At 35.8% G+C, this 16,995-nt stretch overlaps 1 protein-coding gene across 4 annotated transcripts in view; it reads left to right on the top strand.

Moving 5' to 3' along the window:
• Nucleotides 1–1,042: 1,042 nt before the first annotated feature.
• The window catches only part of RB195_008746 (uncharacterized protein), a gene marked incomplete at both ends in the record, with an annotated part of 98,769 nt that continues 82,816 nt past the window's right edge, over nt 1,043–16,995 (top strand). For 3 of the 4 annotated variants that reach the window (XM_064195393.1, XM_064195391.1, XM_064195392.1), the window contains 2 exons: nt 1,728–1,775; nt 3,006–3,426. In XM_064195393.1, coding sequence (XP_064046536.1) covers nt 1,728–1,775; nt 3,006–3,426 — 469 coding nt within the window. Of the gene's footprint in view, nt 1,104–1,727; nt 1,776–2,979; nt 3,427–16,995 lie in introns of those variants that run through there. The other variant, XM_064195390.1, reaches the window with a different exon arrangement.

Genomic DNA, 16,995 nt, shown 5'->3' on the forward strand with positions numbered 1-16,995 from the left:
TTTTCTGAACATTTATCCTAGAATCGCTTATAACTGAACAATAAAAAACGGAAACGGTTCAATTATTGTTCGCCGCCGCCATCGTACACGGAGCGATATTTTGCCGTGGTAAATTTTTTATCGCTGAGAATTTCGTTCAGAAATCTTTTCCATGTTTTTATTGGATTGTAGAGCGGTTTGCAAGAAGGCGACGACGTTAGCCAGAATAAAAATCGATAAAAATCTTGGTTCTGCTCAAAAAGTAGTGCACAATTCAACTTTACGATACCAAGATTCAAAGAAACGTAAACTTGGGACCTTGGAGTCCGCTGAAATTCTTTTTTTTTTGTTCTGCTACTAGCGGATCGATTGTATTAGGTGGAATTCCTCTACTTGTTGCTAGCAATTAGAGTTGTTGCACAAAATTGGACAAAGAAAATTGGTGACGAAAAATTTTCCAGCACAGTTTGCCAGTGCTTGATCCGTTCCTAGTCCTCCAAGAGACACTAAAAGATGAGGATAAAGGATAAAGTGTCCGGCGCGAATCAATGTGCTTGGGACCCGCGCTACCACGCACGTTCACTTCAATTCAGAATCGTTTGAGGTTTATGAACGTGTAACTGGCCTCTACAATAACTTGCGGTGGCTAGTCCATTCGTAAAGTTAGTGTTTTATCCTTCTAGACTGGTCTGGCACCAATTTATCGACCCCGGAGGGATGAAAGGCTTGGTGAGCACTAGGGCGGATTCGAACTCCGATCGATCGTGCAGGAGGCGGAACCTCTAACCGATTGCGCCACACCCGCCAACTGAATATGGGTATGGTTCTGGTTATGGAAAAACGAAGAGACTGTACAGTTCAAGGAGAACGTCACCGCTCGGATAACACAAAAAAAAAATTCCAAAAAAGGCTTTAATTTAATTCACCATAAAACCTACACTCAACCTAAAATTTTAATTTAACTAATTTGATTCAACTTGAAATATACATTGGTATAGAGAAACTTAGAAAGACAGAAGGTAACTTTAGCTAAGGTAACTTTGATATATTACTGCTAAGTAACATGGTTTGGATGAAACTTGGACCATACATAGAAAATGCGCTGGTACAATATAGTACAGAAGGTAACTGAAAGAAATACGGAGTGAGAGAAACAAAAATGACACAAAATTCTTTCAAAGACATCAATTACATTGTTTAAAAGTTCGTTAAAGTTAAAAATTCAAAAATCTTCAAAAAAAATTAAATCTTGGCATAAAGATTGCAATTTGTGGAATGATGACTTGTTCTGGATCAACGATTTGAAAGGATATTTCAAAAATGATCTCAAAAATGAATAACTGTGTCTTGGCTCTTACTTTAATTTATTTTTCCCGTTTTTTTTTGCTTCAATTTGTTTTGTTCTCTTTTTTTTCTTAATTTTTCTATTTTTTTCAATCGAAAATTTCCAATAATTACACTGATGTCACTGCGCAATTTTTGACGGGTCCCATGGACATTTAAAAAATCTAAATCTATCCGAAAAAAATTATCTAAAATAAAAATTATAAGATGTATATATATAATATTAGATAGATATTTTTTTAAATATATAATAAATCATATATCTAATATTATATACACATCTTATATTTTTTTATTTTCTAAAAAATAAAGAAATATTAGTAAAAATTTCTATATACATCTAAAAAAATCTCATCTAAAAGTGGGACATGGCCCTTAATATATGTGGTACGTGATCAGCCAGGATGACAAAGCACTGCCCCGCAAAGTTCTGCTCCCATGCTGACCATAAAGTTGGTTTTTTCAAAAACTTTATGTGGTGTAGGGACTATAAACGCTTTAGCGTAGCGCTAGAGCGTTTATAGTCGCACCGTAGTCACCAGCTGTGATGTCCAGCTTTCTGTGCAGGATCCTGGAGACTTCTGGGAACATACTTCCACATTTTCACAGATTCCCACCGAGTTATTAGTACAAATACATACACAAGAATAATAATAATTAAACAAATAAAATATATACACAAATACATGTAATACATTAATAATGTTATATTATTTTACCTATACCGTCCCTTAGTTTTGTACCTCGCGGGGTATCGAGAGGAGAGGAGGTTGAATTGTAGGGGATTTTCCCCGACTTTTTATTTTCTCCGCAGAAAAAGAAAAAGAGGAAGAAAAAGAGAGAGAAGGACCAAGAGAAGTCCAAATTTCAGTTTATTTTTTGTCAACAACAACAGTCAGTCAACAATTTTTTGTCAAGAACAGTGGAACCTCGGGCGATCTTACCGTAATTTCTGGAAGAACAAATAAAAATTTTAATAATGTATTACCTATTTTCATCAACAATTTTTTCTTTCTCTGGAAAAATCCTATACGGCTCTGAAACTGTCGAAAAAAATAGATTCATGGATTCATCAATGTCTTGATGGTGATTTCCGTTTGGAGAAGAGCTCCATCTAAGACTTCCTTCCGTTTGTCGGTACCTGCTTCTTCTGCCTTCTTCTGTCTTCAGGATATCGCTACTCTTTCAGGATATCGGATGGATGGGGCGGTACCAGCGTATGTAGATCGTTAATTCTCTGCTCTACCAACATTAGCATAACAGACACACACACACACATACACATACCCATAGTTGTTCATAATATATTGGAGGCGGTGCAAGCCTCGTTAGCTCCTCCTCCTCCTCTTCGTTCTCTTCGTGGCTCTCGAATCGCTCGCCGCTCGTACATACCAACCACATACGAGGAACGTGCGGCACATTCAGCGCTACACTGCGGCAGCCGTTTTTAACGCACGAACGGACGGACGACGCACGCACGCAGTCGCCCAGAAAAACACTCGTCATCGGAGCGTCGACGCCCTCGTTTCGCTCGCCTAATCGCTGATACGAATGGTGTTGTGATCCGTGGACGGCGGCTGGGATCTTGTAGTTTTTCGTCAAATTCTTCCTATTCCTTATTCTACTACTACCACTACCACTAACAACCAGTTCCAGTTCTATTCCGCATCGGACCACTCCAGCCAGCAGTGCCGTCGACGAAACACGAAGCGGTGGGGCCTAAGGGCCGTGGGCCGGCCAAACAACCTGTGGCCGTTCCCGATGCTCCATCGTCTAATTCCCCAATCGCATCGACACGATTAGCGGTGCCAACACGAAAGAACACCATCCCAAAACGTTCCCTATGGTGTTTTTGTGGACGTGGATTTGGTGGTGGCGGTGGTGGTGGCGGTGGTGATGGTGGTGGTGGACGAAATTCCCGACGAAAAGCACCAAGTAGTCCCTACGGTTTCACTTCACCAAATGATTCGTCGGACCGCCCACCGCTACTAGTCGACTTGCCTGAGGCGTCTGCGGTGAAAACGTCGGCCGCTATGCCGAACGTGGAGGATCCAACGAAAAATCTACTACTAACGCTTGATATTCCAACTGTATCCACAAGATGTAAGTGTTTTTCGATGTGTTTTTTTTCTAAGTCTGAATTTTCTCATATTTTTTTTCATCGTCCACGAGAAAAAATTCTGAAAACGTCTCAACAAAACGTTTTCGTTCGTTTATTCGATTCGCATGAATTTTGAATTGATTCTCTCGGATTTATTCGGTACAAATAGCGGCAATTAACATCGTATTCATGCGGAGCGCTTTTCTCACGCTTTTTCCGGTTTTTTGAATGGATTTTGCGATTCGTCTGTCACCATCATCACATCATACATCATTGCCAGAGGTCACGTCAACACATATGTATAGATAGAAGGGATTTGGGATTTTCCCGACTGGTGCAATCCGTAGTTGCAAAATCTTTCCTCTCTCGCCGAACGGGGGAATTCTCTTCCCAATGACGTCATTGTCCAGTTTCTTCTCTCCCTTGTAGGATTTTTTTTCGTCTTTTTTCCTCTCAAGCTGTCTAAATCCTCCTGGATCTTGTAGTATTTATTTATTTATTCATCTATCTATTTATTGAAAACACCTGCAGATGTGCCATGAAACAAAAAAAAAACCGAGATGGAACAGAGCTCACTAGAATTTCCCCGGAATTTTACACAACTCTAGAAGTCATGATATCTGGTGATTTTCAGTTTTCTCTCCATTCCTCGAACTTTCTTCCTCACTTCTTCACCTGATCCATTGAAAGAACTCCAGCAGAAAATAATGAATTGTTCATCGTGGTGGTGGTGGTAGTGGTAGCGACGCGGTGAAGCGAGAAAATTTCCTTCGATTTGTGAAATTTCTGGATTTTTTTCCACCTTTTCTTGTTCCTCTTCTTTGGACTAAAATTATGGGAGTGGAGATTGACACTAGTTTGGTGCCTGTTGTTGTTGTTGTTGTTGTTGTTGTACATGATTCGCTGTTATCTATGCCATTACCCGTTTAAAATGATGACAGTCGTTTATGCATCTAGGGGAAGGCAGTCATCATAATATTCGCTACTACCAGTTCTAGTACTAGTCCCAACGTCCCACGGTGTTATTTGAGGGGAGAATTATCGATTTTTCTCACCATATATGAGTCTCGTATGAGATTTTAGGATAGGATTGGATTTTGTAATTAAAAATTCTTACGTGAGGTGTAGGAGTGATTAGACGCTGCCGCTCGCCTCCATGGTTGCAAAAGATTCGCAAAGGAGACAACAAACGTGGGTACATAAATAAATAAATAAATAAATAAATAGATGATATATATCGTTTAGAATAAACCATGAAATAAATGGAATCATAAAATTCCTATTCGCTTGTCGTTCGATTGTGGAATATTTAATGCTATAATATGGAATTATACCGTAACCAATGAAGTAAGAATAAAGGACATTTACTATTTTATTGTTAATTTAGTATGATTTTCGCGCTCACGTCGATCGTTTTTAGCCTTTTTATATTTTTCTGCAATTATAGGATCGTTGGCGATGTGGCAAATTTAAATTGCAGTTTAAGTTTAAAATTTAAGGTCCCATGAATCCTGCGAAGTTTTTCTTTTTGCAGTGTTTTTTCCTCTTTCCCAGGAATTCGAAAAGAAGAAATGAAATTAAAATGTTTTTCCTTTTCGCGATATACTGAGGCTGACTACAAAATAAAACTATTTTTTTTCAATCCAGGTGCTTTAAAAATACTCTAAATAATAAATAAAATACAAATAAAAAAATTAATTAAAATAAAAAATAAAATAAAAATAGAGTTTTTTTTTCTTCCGAAAAATTGCAGTACCTTGTCGTGAATGACTGAAAAGCAGGGATAGTAGTTTTTCTAGTATATTCTGTTCAAATAAATATGCCATGGTTGATTTTACTTCTAATTTAACGCATTTTTTTACGCGTTGTCCTATCTAGAATAATAGTTGCGATCTGTTGAGAGAAGGGAAACTGCAGTGGTAAATATTATAAGGGGACCAGTTCTCGCTAAAATCCGTTCTTCTCGCTGTTTGTTGAACTAATGCTCGAAGCCCTGTTGAGCCTTATGTCTTAGTGAATATCAGTCCGTATCGGTCTAGGCGTTTAGGATCTGCAAATAAGTTTTACGTTACAATTTTAAATTATTTTTCCTGAAAATCAATAAAATTTGAGATATATCCAAAGATTACCTTCTTAAGAACCCTAGGAATATCCACAATTCCCATATATGTAATATTCAGAAATCGTTTTAAGAATTCCATATTTTCTTGAAAAGATTTTGAATTTTTGAAAACAAACCATCCGGATACTTGAAATGTTCGCATTTCTTTTGCATTTGTAATTCGATACGGTGACATCAGCTCAGTTTTCAATAGGATCCTAGAGAAATTTCTTGAATAAACAACATCGTATGGATTCATTTTTCCATGTTAGTGTTAGTTTAGGGAATTTCGTAGCGTTTTTCTTCCTGAAATAAAGTCAACAATAACAATGCCGGGAGGCGTTCGTTCGTTTCGTCTCCCGTGGTTAATGAGCGTTTTTTTTTTCGTTCGTGCACAAATAAACTCCGAGTGCTGAACATGCGGTCACGTGCGGATAATTAAAGGACGCCATGGGAATCGTTCCGCGAATGGGATCCATTAAAATTAAATCCCGAGAATTTTGAAAATTCACATCTTATTTTCTCTCTAGCTTTTCTATAAAGATTTTTTTATTATTTATATTATTATTTTATTATTTATATTAGTTTCTATTATTTATATTATTATTTTATTATTGTTTTTATTATTTATATTATTATTCATTGCTATTTATTTTCTGATAAATAGATGGAGATGTTTTTTTCTTCTCAGCTCTGCTCAAATTTCCATATCCATATTCATTTTTCCTTTTTTCCTTTGCTATTTTTCCCCTATATTTCCTTTTCTCGGAGCAATTTTTCTTAGATTTTACTGGTAAACATTTTTCGTCGTTTTTTTTCGCATCCAATGCTCGCTCCATATAAGTATTCATAAGGAGGTATGAGATTTGAATGAGGTGGGGAAATTTCCCATTAAAATATCCAGAAAACTTGTGGAGGTTCTTTTTCTTGATACTCTCAGATCCCGTTCTAAGTTTTAAGAAAAACATTTCTATTAGGTAATATTATATATATTATACTATTTCCTTGTGCAGAGAAATTTTTAGCAGCTCTACCGCAGTAGTAGATCATTAAGCAGATATAAAAAAATATATTATAGAATGGAGCAATTTTTCTTTTCTTTTGATCAGGTTTTTTTTTCTCGCTTTAGGTCCGTATTACGGATGTTATATGTAATTAAGTTCACATTAAGTGATGAGTACACATTGTTTTCCCCGTAACGATTCTTTCCAGCACAATAACAGCACTCCTGATGCCTGTACTGAATTTTGAGACATTTTTGAATTTTTAAAATTTTTGAATGCTTGAATTTTTGATTTTGATTCTGAACGAATTTCTATGTATGAATTTGTTCCATAGAAAAACAGTGTGCATCGAAATGGAATTCATGGATTTAATGGTTGCTTTTTTCTCCTCGAAATCCCATTTTATTACCTCCAGGGAATCATTAAAAAAAATAACGATTCGTGAAAATTTTTCCTGCGAAATCCTAAAAGTTCCCCCCAGGGTACGATTTATGCGTTTTCTTTCGATCAATTTCAATTTTTTTCGTCTCGAAAATCGTCATTCTTCCTCAGAGACATTTTAAAGGTATGCTTCAGATCCCATAAGGGTATTTAGCCGGGAAAAATTCTCATATTTCCGGCAGCCGAGCTCTTTTTTTTCGCGAGAAAACGAATTTTTACCGGAAGTTGATTGGCATGGAACTGACGTTAGATGCACTTTTGCTGACTTTGACTGCTGCAGGCAAACGTTTTGAATGTCGTCAGTTTCAGTTCTCCGGGTGAGCAAAAAAAAATCCATAAATGTCTGAAATGAGCCTCGTCCGTGTCCGTGCAGTGGCTACACTCAGAAAATTGTCGTCAATGAAAATTCCAATTAGTCGGGGTGGGGGGTATTTACGAGTGCCGACGAGAAGGACGACGAATTTCTGGTGGTACTCCGACTTCATTTATTCTCCTCCTCGACTGGACTGGACTGGACTAATCCTCCTTGCATATTTTGCTTTTGGGATGAGGTGGAGCCTATTCAGACATCGCCGCTTACTGACTGACGCAACGATAACGATCTATACGGTAGCTTCGGGATTATCGGAATCCATGACGGATGACGGACGGCTAAAACAGGAAACCTTAGGCCTAAATCCACACAAATGATTCCATTCATCCTGCCTGCTTGCCTTCCTGCACGACGGCAGGTCTTCTTAACATCTTCTTATCTGTGGAGCCGAGAAAATGAGAAAATCCATCGAATACGACGAGAGATTACAGAGCTTTCTCGTGTTTATGTGTCCTCCTCCCCTCTCCAATCCGGAGATTCGTCATCCCGGATCGAAACCGAACAAAGCGAGTTGCCAAGCTACTACAAGCTATATGGCGGTGTGTGTGTGAAAATCGGCCGGCTTCAATTTTCTTTTTCTCTTCGCTTGCCGCTGCCTAATTTTCAGCGAAGTTTCACCGTTACGCAGCCTTAAGGAAACGAGGGAAAAAATTCTGGAAAAACATGTTCGAATGCACATACGAAATATGTCGAAAGAACGGAGAAAATTCGAGAAATTGGCCAGAAATTCATAAATAAATAAATGTTATAGTGTTGAAAATAACCGTTAGAGAGATTTTCTTCTAATAACACAGGGTGAATTTTGTTTATTTTTTCATTTATTGCTATTCTACTGAAATTTTATCATTGAAAATTATTTTAAAAATTTATTTTCAATTAATTTAAGTACATTATTGTTTTATTACTAATTTATTATTATTATTATTATTTTATTGAAGCTGACAATACGTCGTAGAGGACAACTCTTACGTATTTCCTCTTATCTATATCATTTTTGCATCTTTTTTATCTTTTTTATCATCTGTACCGTTTTTTAAAGAATTTTCTATATTTTAATCTTAGAATTTTTTGAAACTAAAACTTTTTTCTCAACTTTAACCTCAAATTTCTTGGATTTACAGAGTAAACGAGTTTCTGTATTTGCATTTTTTCTAAATTTTTCAATCCTTATTTCAATTAGTTGGTTTTTTACATTGTTTCTGAAAGCAATGAATTTTTTCTATATTCCTGGAAGAGGACGTTGCACAAACACTTCATGGTATAAAATTAATATATCGTGCGCGATTAATTCAGAAAAAAAATATTTCCAAATATTTTCAGTCCTAATTTTAGGCGAAGCTACTTTTTATGATTTGCAAATCCATAACACTTGCTAGGAATTGAATGAGAATCAATTAAGTGAGTTAATCGAATTTCTCATCGAAATATATTTTCTGTTATTATTTCAAATATTTTATTTTTTTTATTTTACAAATATTTTCTGTTTTTTTTTTCAAGAAATTATCATCTTTGCGGGGCGGGTGTAACGCAGTCGGTAAGTGGGTTCGACTGCCACTACCTACGGTCGATGGTTCGAAACCGCGCTTGAGCCTACCAATCCGCGCATCCTTTCAGGATTGATAAATTGGTGCCAGACTTGTAACATGCGCGGCGCAAACACACGTCCGTAAACATCAAACAATTCCAAATAAATAAATTGCCGTCGAACACGCGCAGTGCTATCCTGCTGCGGAGAGTCCCGAACGGATAACGCCATGTGGTGCGCATTATCCTTTAATCCACGCAAACGAGGAGAGTAGTTTTTCGGGATTTCAGCAATTTTAATCCGGAATTCTGGGATGTAACCGCATCGGAACACTTTGTTTCCCTTTGCGTTTCTTCGCCGATTAGTCCGATTCCATTAGCGAATAGCGTAATCCTTAAGGGAAATTCAATTGCGGTGTGTTTGGTGGGCGCTCGTTTCTCGAAACATGCAAATTTCTTCTTAGTAATGTAAGTAAACAATGTAACTAATCAAGTAATCAATAATGTTGTAGTCAAGTAATCAATAATGTTATAATATAATTATAATCAAAGTAAACAAAGTTTTCTGGATAATTTTCTGGGTATGATAAATAAATAAATAATTACATAAATCTTGCATACTGTACGCTTTAATTAAAATTCTTTAAAATACTGTATAACAAATAATTTAATTAATTAAATCTTGTAATACTAAAATTTTTTAAAATAGTTACGCATATTTTTTCGAAAAATAATTTGTCATTAAATCTGCATGTATTCGAATTTATTCGGTACGATGTTCAATAAGAAGCATATTTATTGATTTATTGTAAATATCTAGTATTTTATTTTATTGTAAATCTTAGCGCGTTTATACTAGCGCGACATTGACTATGTATAGGGACCTGATATTTTTTTTTGCTTAAAAGAGGCAGCACAGCAATCTTTCAAGAGTATCGGGAAAAATTAATGTTTCTAATTCCTGGTCTGGCTAGAATTTCAGGCAATCGAGGATATTCAAGGATTTCCCCGTTGTTGCTGCTCTCAAAGGGATACATGTGTGGGGCATTTGAATTGCAAGAATGTGTAGATCACTTCCTCTACAAATAATGCATAGGACATCGTATGAATAGTTGTGGGGTCGAGAGAGGCACATGCATTTTTTGCCGAGCGCTTCCGTCTCATCGAGTCGAGAGCGTCGTCTCGGAATCGCTAAACATCCGTATTTGCCGCCGTATCTATCTGAGATCATAGCTCATATTGAGAGAAAAAATATAAGAGTAGGTGCTGATACGAAAACTCTGCCTAAGTAGAGAAGAAGTGACTTTTTTGGGGGGCGTGATGCACCGGTGTATCACGTCCATGCTGACCCACCTGAGCATCACACTGTTTTTCGTTGCGTAGTCGAGCGGTGTATCTTTTTCAGGGTAATCCATCAGTGAATCATATCCAGAGCGAGTCACCCGTGTATCATATCCGGTGTGGCTCACGGGTGCACCACAGCGTCTTCCGTTGCGTGACCCACCGGTGTATCTCATCCACGGTGGCCCACCGGTGTATAATATTCGAGGTTACCAAACGGTGCATCACACGTTTTTCCGTTGCGTGACCACTGGTGTATCTCATCAAGGATGGCCCACCGGTGTATCATATAAAAAAGTGATCCACCGGTGCATCACAGTGTTTTCCATAGCGTAGCCGAGCGGTGTATCTTTTTCAGGGTAATTCATCAGTGAATCATATCCGGAGCGACTCACTGATGTATCATATCCGGTGTGACCCACCGTTCCATCACATTTTTTTCCGTTGGGTGAAAAACCGATGTATTTAATCTAGGGTTGCACACCGCTGGATCATATCCAGGGAGATCCACCGGTGCATCACACTGTTCTCCGTTGCGTGATCCACCGATGCATCTAATTTAGGATGATCCACCGATGTATCTCATCCTAGATGACCCACCGGTGCATCACACTGTTTTTTCCGTAGCGTGATCCACCGATGTATCTCATCCGCAGTGGCCCACCGGTGTGTCATGTCCAGGGTGACTCACCGGCGTATCACGCGGTCATGTAACTTCTTGGGAAAGTGCAACGCATCGTGCCCCCGTTGGATGATCCACCACTGTATCACACAGTCATTAACTGATTAAAATAATACAATTTGAATAATACAATAGTACAATTACAAGAAAATCTTGGTAATTTAGTGCCTGATCATTTTTTTGTAATAGTACTAGTAAGACTGTAATAGTAGTAATAATGTTAGTTGCTTTTACTAATGGACATGGCAGACTTTCTGCAATTTTTCTCAAAAAATTTCTATTTTTAAATTTGTAGCGATTCGATTCCTGGCAAAAATTAAAGAAAAGTGCAACGAATGCTGAATTAAAAATCCCATTAAGAATAAACGTGTCGCCAGACGTGTGCTCACAGCTGCTTTTTTTTCTGCATGCGGGATTTTCTGGATACGATTCCACATCCAGACGGACGAGCTGCACTCGTCGTATATGTGAATTATGCAGAATTCGTCGTAGACTATGGTAGCGTTGACGCAATTAGTGGCCATAGGGAAGCTTCCTTTGTGTCCCGTAGGGATTTCGTTAAGAGCATAATGTTCGGGAAGAGTTCCAAGAACGTTGACGTTCATTGTTAGGATGGGGAAATTTGTATTAGGATAGAGAATAATTGTTTATAAAAATTCGTTTGGCTCTGAAAATTCACCTAGCTTCTAATGCAGACGATTCCGGAGAAGTTTCCAGAAGATACATAAACATTAGATAAAGTCTTAGCGCTAACAGATGGAGTGGGTAAAATTTTAGACTGTCGAGTTTCGAGAAATTTCTACATGTGAATAACGGAAAAACTGGAAAAAGTTCCTGATATTTAAGTGATTTACTTGTAAGAATCTCTGGAAGCGAAATTTAGAGGTTTTTCGGCTAAGAAATTGATTTTTCAATCCGTAAATTGGAGTGGCTGAGCCAAAAGTAAAGTAAGGGGGATTTAAATAACATTATCCGGTGAGGGACTTAGTTATTTTATCGCCTTAACTCTAAATTCTAAATCCAGACAATGCAGAATCAATAGGAGCGTAAAATCATTAAGTTTAAGCTGGGTTAGTCTGGATTTGTTCATTACGAAAGTTACGTTAGGAAAAGAGCGGGAATTTAAAGAAAGTCCCACAGCCTTAGTCTTCAACTAATGGTATTCTATAATATATTAATAAGATACATATGAATCCAAATATTACTTCCAGATCGAGAAAAAATAGTGTGAAAACTTGTTTGAGGACCAGTTTTCGCCTGTTTATGAATAGTCGCGTCAGCGCCACTTTACAACGAAAAAGTAAATAAATAAATAAGTTATTGCAATCGGTAAGAGGTCCACAATAGCCACACGGTCGATGGTTCGAATCCGCCCTGGTGCTCGCCGAGCCTTTCGTCCCTCCGGGGTCGGTAAATAAATTTAAAGAAAAATAAAAAATGTAAATGGACCATAAATTGGTAGCAGACTTATCTGGGAGGATACAACAAATAATAAATAATAAATAGATAAATAAAATAATAGCCAGGTAGCTACTATGAACGAAAAATTCTTCAAAATTCAAAATTCTTCAAAAATTCAAAACAAAGACCAATAATTCTTCGCCTCAGGCAATTGCGTCCGATACCGCGACCGTCCGTCCGTCCGTCCGTCTCGTAACTCGCCTTTCTTTCCATGTATTGATGAAAGCATCCATGCGAAGGAGTAAATATGAGTTCAGCTGTGCGAGAGAGAAACATGTTTGGATATACTTCTAAATCACTCTTTTTTTTCTGGAATATTTTACTAAAGTGCAACATATGTACATATTCTAAGCACACGTGCTATGTTCAGATATTCAGCCTGTGCACTTTTGGCAGGGGATTTTATCAAAAAAAGGAAACTGTCTGGAAAAATGCGGAAAGCACTTTGGAAAATTATATTCAAATCCAGGACCATTTTCTCTGACTCTTTCCATTGCTATTTTGCTTCCAAAGTGAAATCTCTGCAGAAAAAAATAGAGTCTAGGGAAATTTCTAGAAGATTCGATATAATTTTGTTGTTTTTCTTTTGTTTTTTGATTTTAAAGTGATTTTTTTTTATTTTTGTTAATTAAAGTTTTTTTCTTGGATTCTACCCATCTCTGCCAACTGAAAACTCATTTCCAACATAATTAATAATAAGAGACCCATCACATTACATTACGTTAATGTTTAGGTTTTTTTCCTAAATAAAAATTAAGAGAAAAACAATAGAATTGTAAAACAACGGTCAAACGGGCGTAGTTCTTTTTCCGCTCAAGATCCCGGGACCAGTTCTCGCACCACTATTCTATACTCTAACGCTCTCCATCCTGGTGATTAATTTAAACTACTCTGATAAGTTAATAGCATCGAATACTACCATGTATAATTTATTATAATTATTTATAATAATTTTATTGCTATTAAATTATCGATTTATTGATCTCCGTTAGCTTAAGCTTGATGAATATGCGCGCGTTACTTTCACTGTCTACTGTATTATCGCACATTCATGCACCACTTTAGGTGACTGAAATCAATAAATCGATGAATCCTTATGGGACCCGCGCTTCATGGATTACCGTTTCACGGAATCGTCCGGTTAATTTGCTTATTATTAGTTAAGCTATGGGAATTTTTCTGCTTGTTTTTTTTTTTCACGATAGGGTACTGTAGATTGATTTGACTGAGCTGGTAGCTTAATCATCTTAATGCTGAAACATCTGTAGACGCTGGAAATTCCAGGAAAATACAATATTTCCTCAAAAAAAAGTGACAGCTGTTTTGTTCCTGTACGCAATTGCACACACCTGGCATATTTTACAGCAAAATTGCACATGTTTAAAAAAGTGACTTTTTTCGTTGAAAAAAAATAATTCCAGAATATTTCATCAGACGTTCGACTAAAGCGATTCATTAAGGTTAAAATGAGAATTGTGTGCATGTGTGACTGTCTGTAATTGCGGATCATACAACGGAACAGCTGTCAGCAGCTGTATCTAGTTTTTCTTTCTCCATAGAAAATTAGATTACCAGAAAAATTGCTGTATTGAACAGAGGTATGGGTGGATCTGCTGGAAAAATTATGGCTAAAAATGAGAGTAAAGTAATTTTTTTCCATATTTTCACATATTTTCTCTATTTTTTCCCCTTAATCTACCTTTTTCCAGGCCGTAGCAGTTTTATTTTAAGCTTTTCTTCGATTTCCCAAAGTGTTTGAGTTAAAGATTTATACATATCTAAAATAAATTCAAGATTTGTGGACTTCCAGAATGGATTCCTTTATTTTCCTTGGAATAATTTTCCACGACATGAAGAGAAATTCAATTTTATGGCTTGAAATTAATGTTAATGTATAAAAAAAATCTATATTTTTTTCTTAAGAAACTTCGTCACTTCTCGCTAAAAAGTTAATAACCGAACCGTTTAAATAAAATTACCACCACTATTTCCCTCTATTTCTTATCACGAGGAAATAGAAATAGAGAAAAATAAAAGGTTAAATGAATATTAGCACTTCAATAATTTTTTTCGCTCTCTCTCTCGAATGGAAAATAATTACAATTACGATTATTGAAATCCTTCCTCATTCACGTCCTTATTAATTATTCTGAGAAAGAATTAGAGGAAATTTTCATTATATTTTTCATCTATACTATTCTTTTCACATGTTTATTTTTACATATATATATATATATATATATATATATATATATATATATATAATTTTTACACCTCACCACCTACCACCACCACTTGTTTAGTTTTTTTAATTAATAAACAAGTAAACAAGTGTATTGATGTTGAATTTCATACTTTTTTACTGTCGAAGATTTTTTACATATTTGTTTATGCTGTGGATTCATAAATGTGGATGGAAGCGATGACTCATCGCTAAAAATCCAAGCAGTGAGCGATTCGTGGAACTCGTGGAATTCGTTCATTACTGTAGCGGAAAACTTTGTGGCTCTTATTCTCTATTAAAAAAAACCTTAAACTTAAGCTTAAACGTTAAAACTGTGGAACATAATTTTATGCTATTAATAAACAAATAAACAAGTGCTCTAATGTTTGCTATTGAAGGAATTAGAACTCTTCGTAGAGGTTCTGTAATATTTTTTTCCCTAAAAAATTTCCTAAAATAATAATTTAATTTTTTTCCTCTTCTTTTTTTCCTTTTTTCCTGGAAAATTTCCTAAAATAATAATCTCAAAATTTGTTTACTTTTTATTTACCTACCCATTTCTGTTCTATGTATTCTAATCTTGTAATCTTGCGCAGGCAATTAGTTATGTGGGCTTCGTGGATGGCACAGTTTTCACTTCCGTCCTCTTTTTCTGTTGAATTCTGCTTCGATAGGGTTTTTTTTCCCAAACAATTTTTACATTTCACCCATCCCGTTCAACTTCCTTTATTAATAAACAAGTAAACAAAAATTTTGATTTTGTGCTATTGAAGGAATTAGGATTCCTCATAGAACTTCTATGTATTAGGGAAATATGGAAATGTGAAGCAAAAATTTCCGCGAAAAAAAATTGAAATTGAAATTGAAAATTCGTGGAATTTTATGGATTTGGCTTTCGGAAAAACCCATCGAATACGTTTTCCTTGCGAATTTCTTAGGATGAAAACCGATAGTTTGATATATATGGGAAATTGTAGGGAAAAACCGCCACGACCACCATTTTTATCCAGGTTCTAATGGATTTCATCGAGTTTTCATTTTCTAAGCTTGTTTTGCAGAAAAAAAAACTATCCGCATTGTCGACTGCAGATATTTTTTGATTTCGCAGAAAAAACATTTGTAATGGGGTTCGTGCCTAAATGATTGAAGTTGAACACTTAATGAGTCGTGAGTGGTTGGGGGAAATTTTATGGATTTTTCTGGATGATTCCAAAAAGGGACTCGTGGGAAATATCATTTTCTTTCCGCATACAATAGATTTTATCGAGTTTTTTGTTTTTTGAGCTCAGATTTCCATGTTACTAAAACATTATATTCTGTTTTTTTTTCAGTTTTGCAAGAAGGAAAACGTTTGCAATGTGGTATTCGCATCCGTAAGTGCACGATTCAAAATGGAACATTTAAATGGTCATGAGGAAATTTTATGGATTTTTCCGTAAATGTTTCGAAAAAGATTTCCAGCGGGGAAAATTCGCGCAGGAAAAACTCGCGTCGTCGTTTATTTGAGACATTGACGTGTTCGGACGTCATTTGTTATTCCGGATGCTAGCAACTACTTAGATCTGTCCATCCGTATATCAAATCGTGTGTGTATAAGCATGTGTTCGTGTGGAAACGATAATTATCGTAAATTGTGAATCCTTCAAGCAGATTCATGAAATTTTATCGTTGGAAGAAAGAAAAAAAAACGATAAAAAAATAAAAATTTTCGAAAGTGGACCAGGAGCAAAAATAGGGTGGAATTTGCTTCTGTCCTCATCATTTTCTTCTCTATAGGTTTATTTTAACGATGAACCTATCGCTATTATTTGAAAAAAAAAGCATAAAAATTTGTGAAAGTGGACCAGGAGCAAAAATAGAGTGGAATTCGCTCCCAACTTCATCATTTTCTCCTTCCATAAACTTATTTTAACATAAATCTATCGCTATTATTTAAAAAAATAAAAAATAAATAAAAATTTTTGAAAGTGGGACAACTTTTTCTCCATAAACTTATATCAGCATAAATCTACCGCTATCATTTGAAATAAATAAAAAATAATAAAAAATTTTTGAAAGTGGAACAGGAGCGAAAATAGAGTGGAATTCGCTCCCATTTTCATCATTTTCTCCTTCCATAAACTTATTTTAAAAACCAACTGCTATTATTTAGAGAAAAAAAAACTTTGTTTTATAACTTATTTTAACATAAAACTATCGCTATCATTTGAAAAAAAAATATTTAAAAAATTCTTAAAAGTGGAACAGGAGCAAAAATAGAGTGAAATTCTCTTCTATCTTTATCATTTTCTCCTTCCATAACCTTCTTTTAACATAAATCTATCGCTATCATTTTAAAATTTTTAATTCTTCTTCTATGACTTTTTTGTTTTAACATATATATATATATTTTATATATATATATATATATATTATCAGTT

Source organism: Necator americanus, chromosome III (genome assembly GCF_031761385.1).
Source record: "Necator americanus strain Aroian chromosome III, whole genome shotgun sequence".
Lineage (NCBI taxonomy): Eukaryota > Metazoa > Nematoda > Chromadorea > Rhabditida > Ancylostomatidae > Necator > Necator americanus.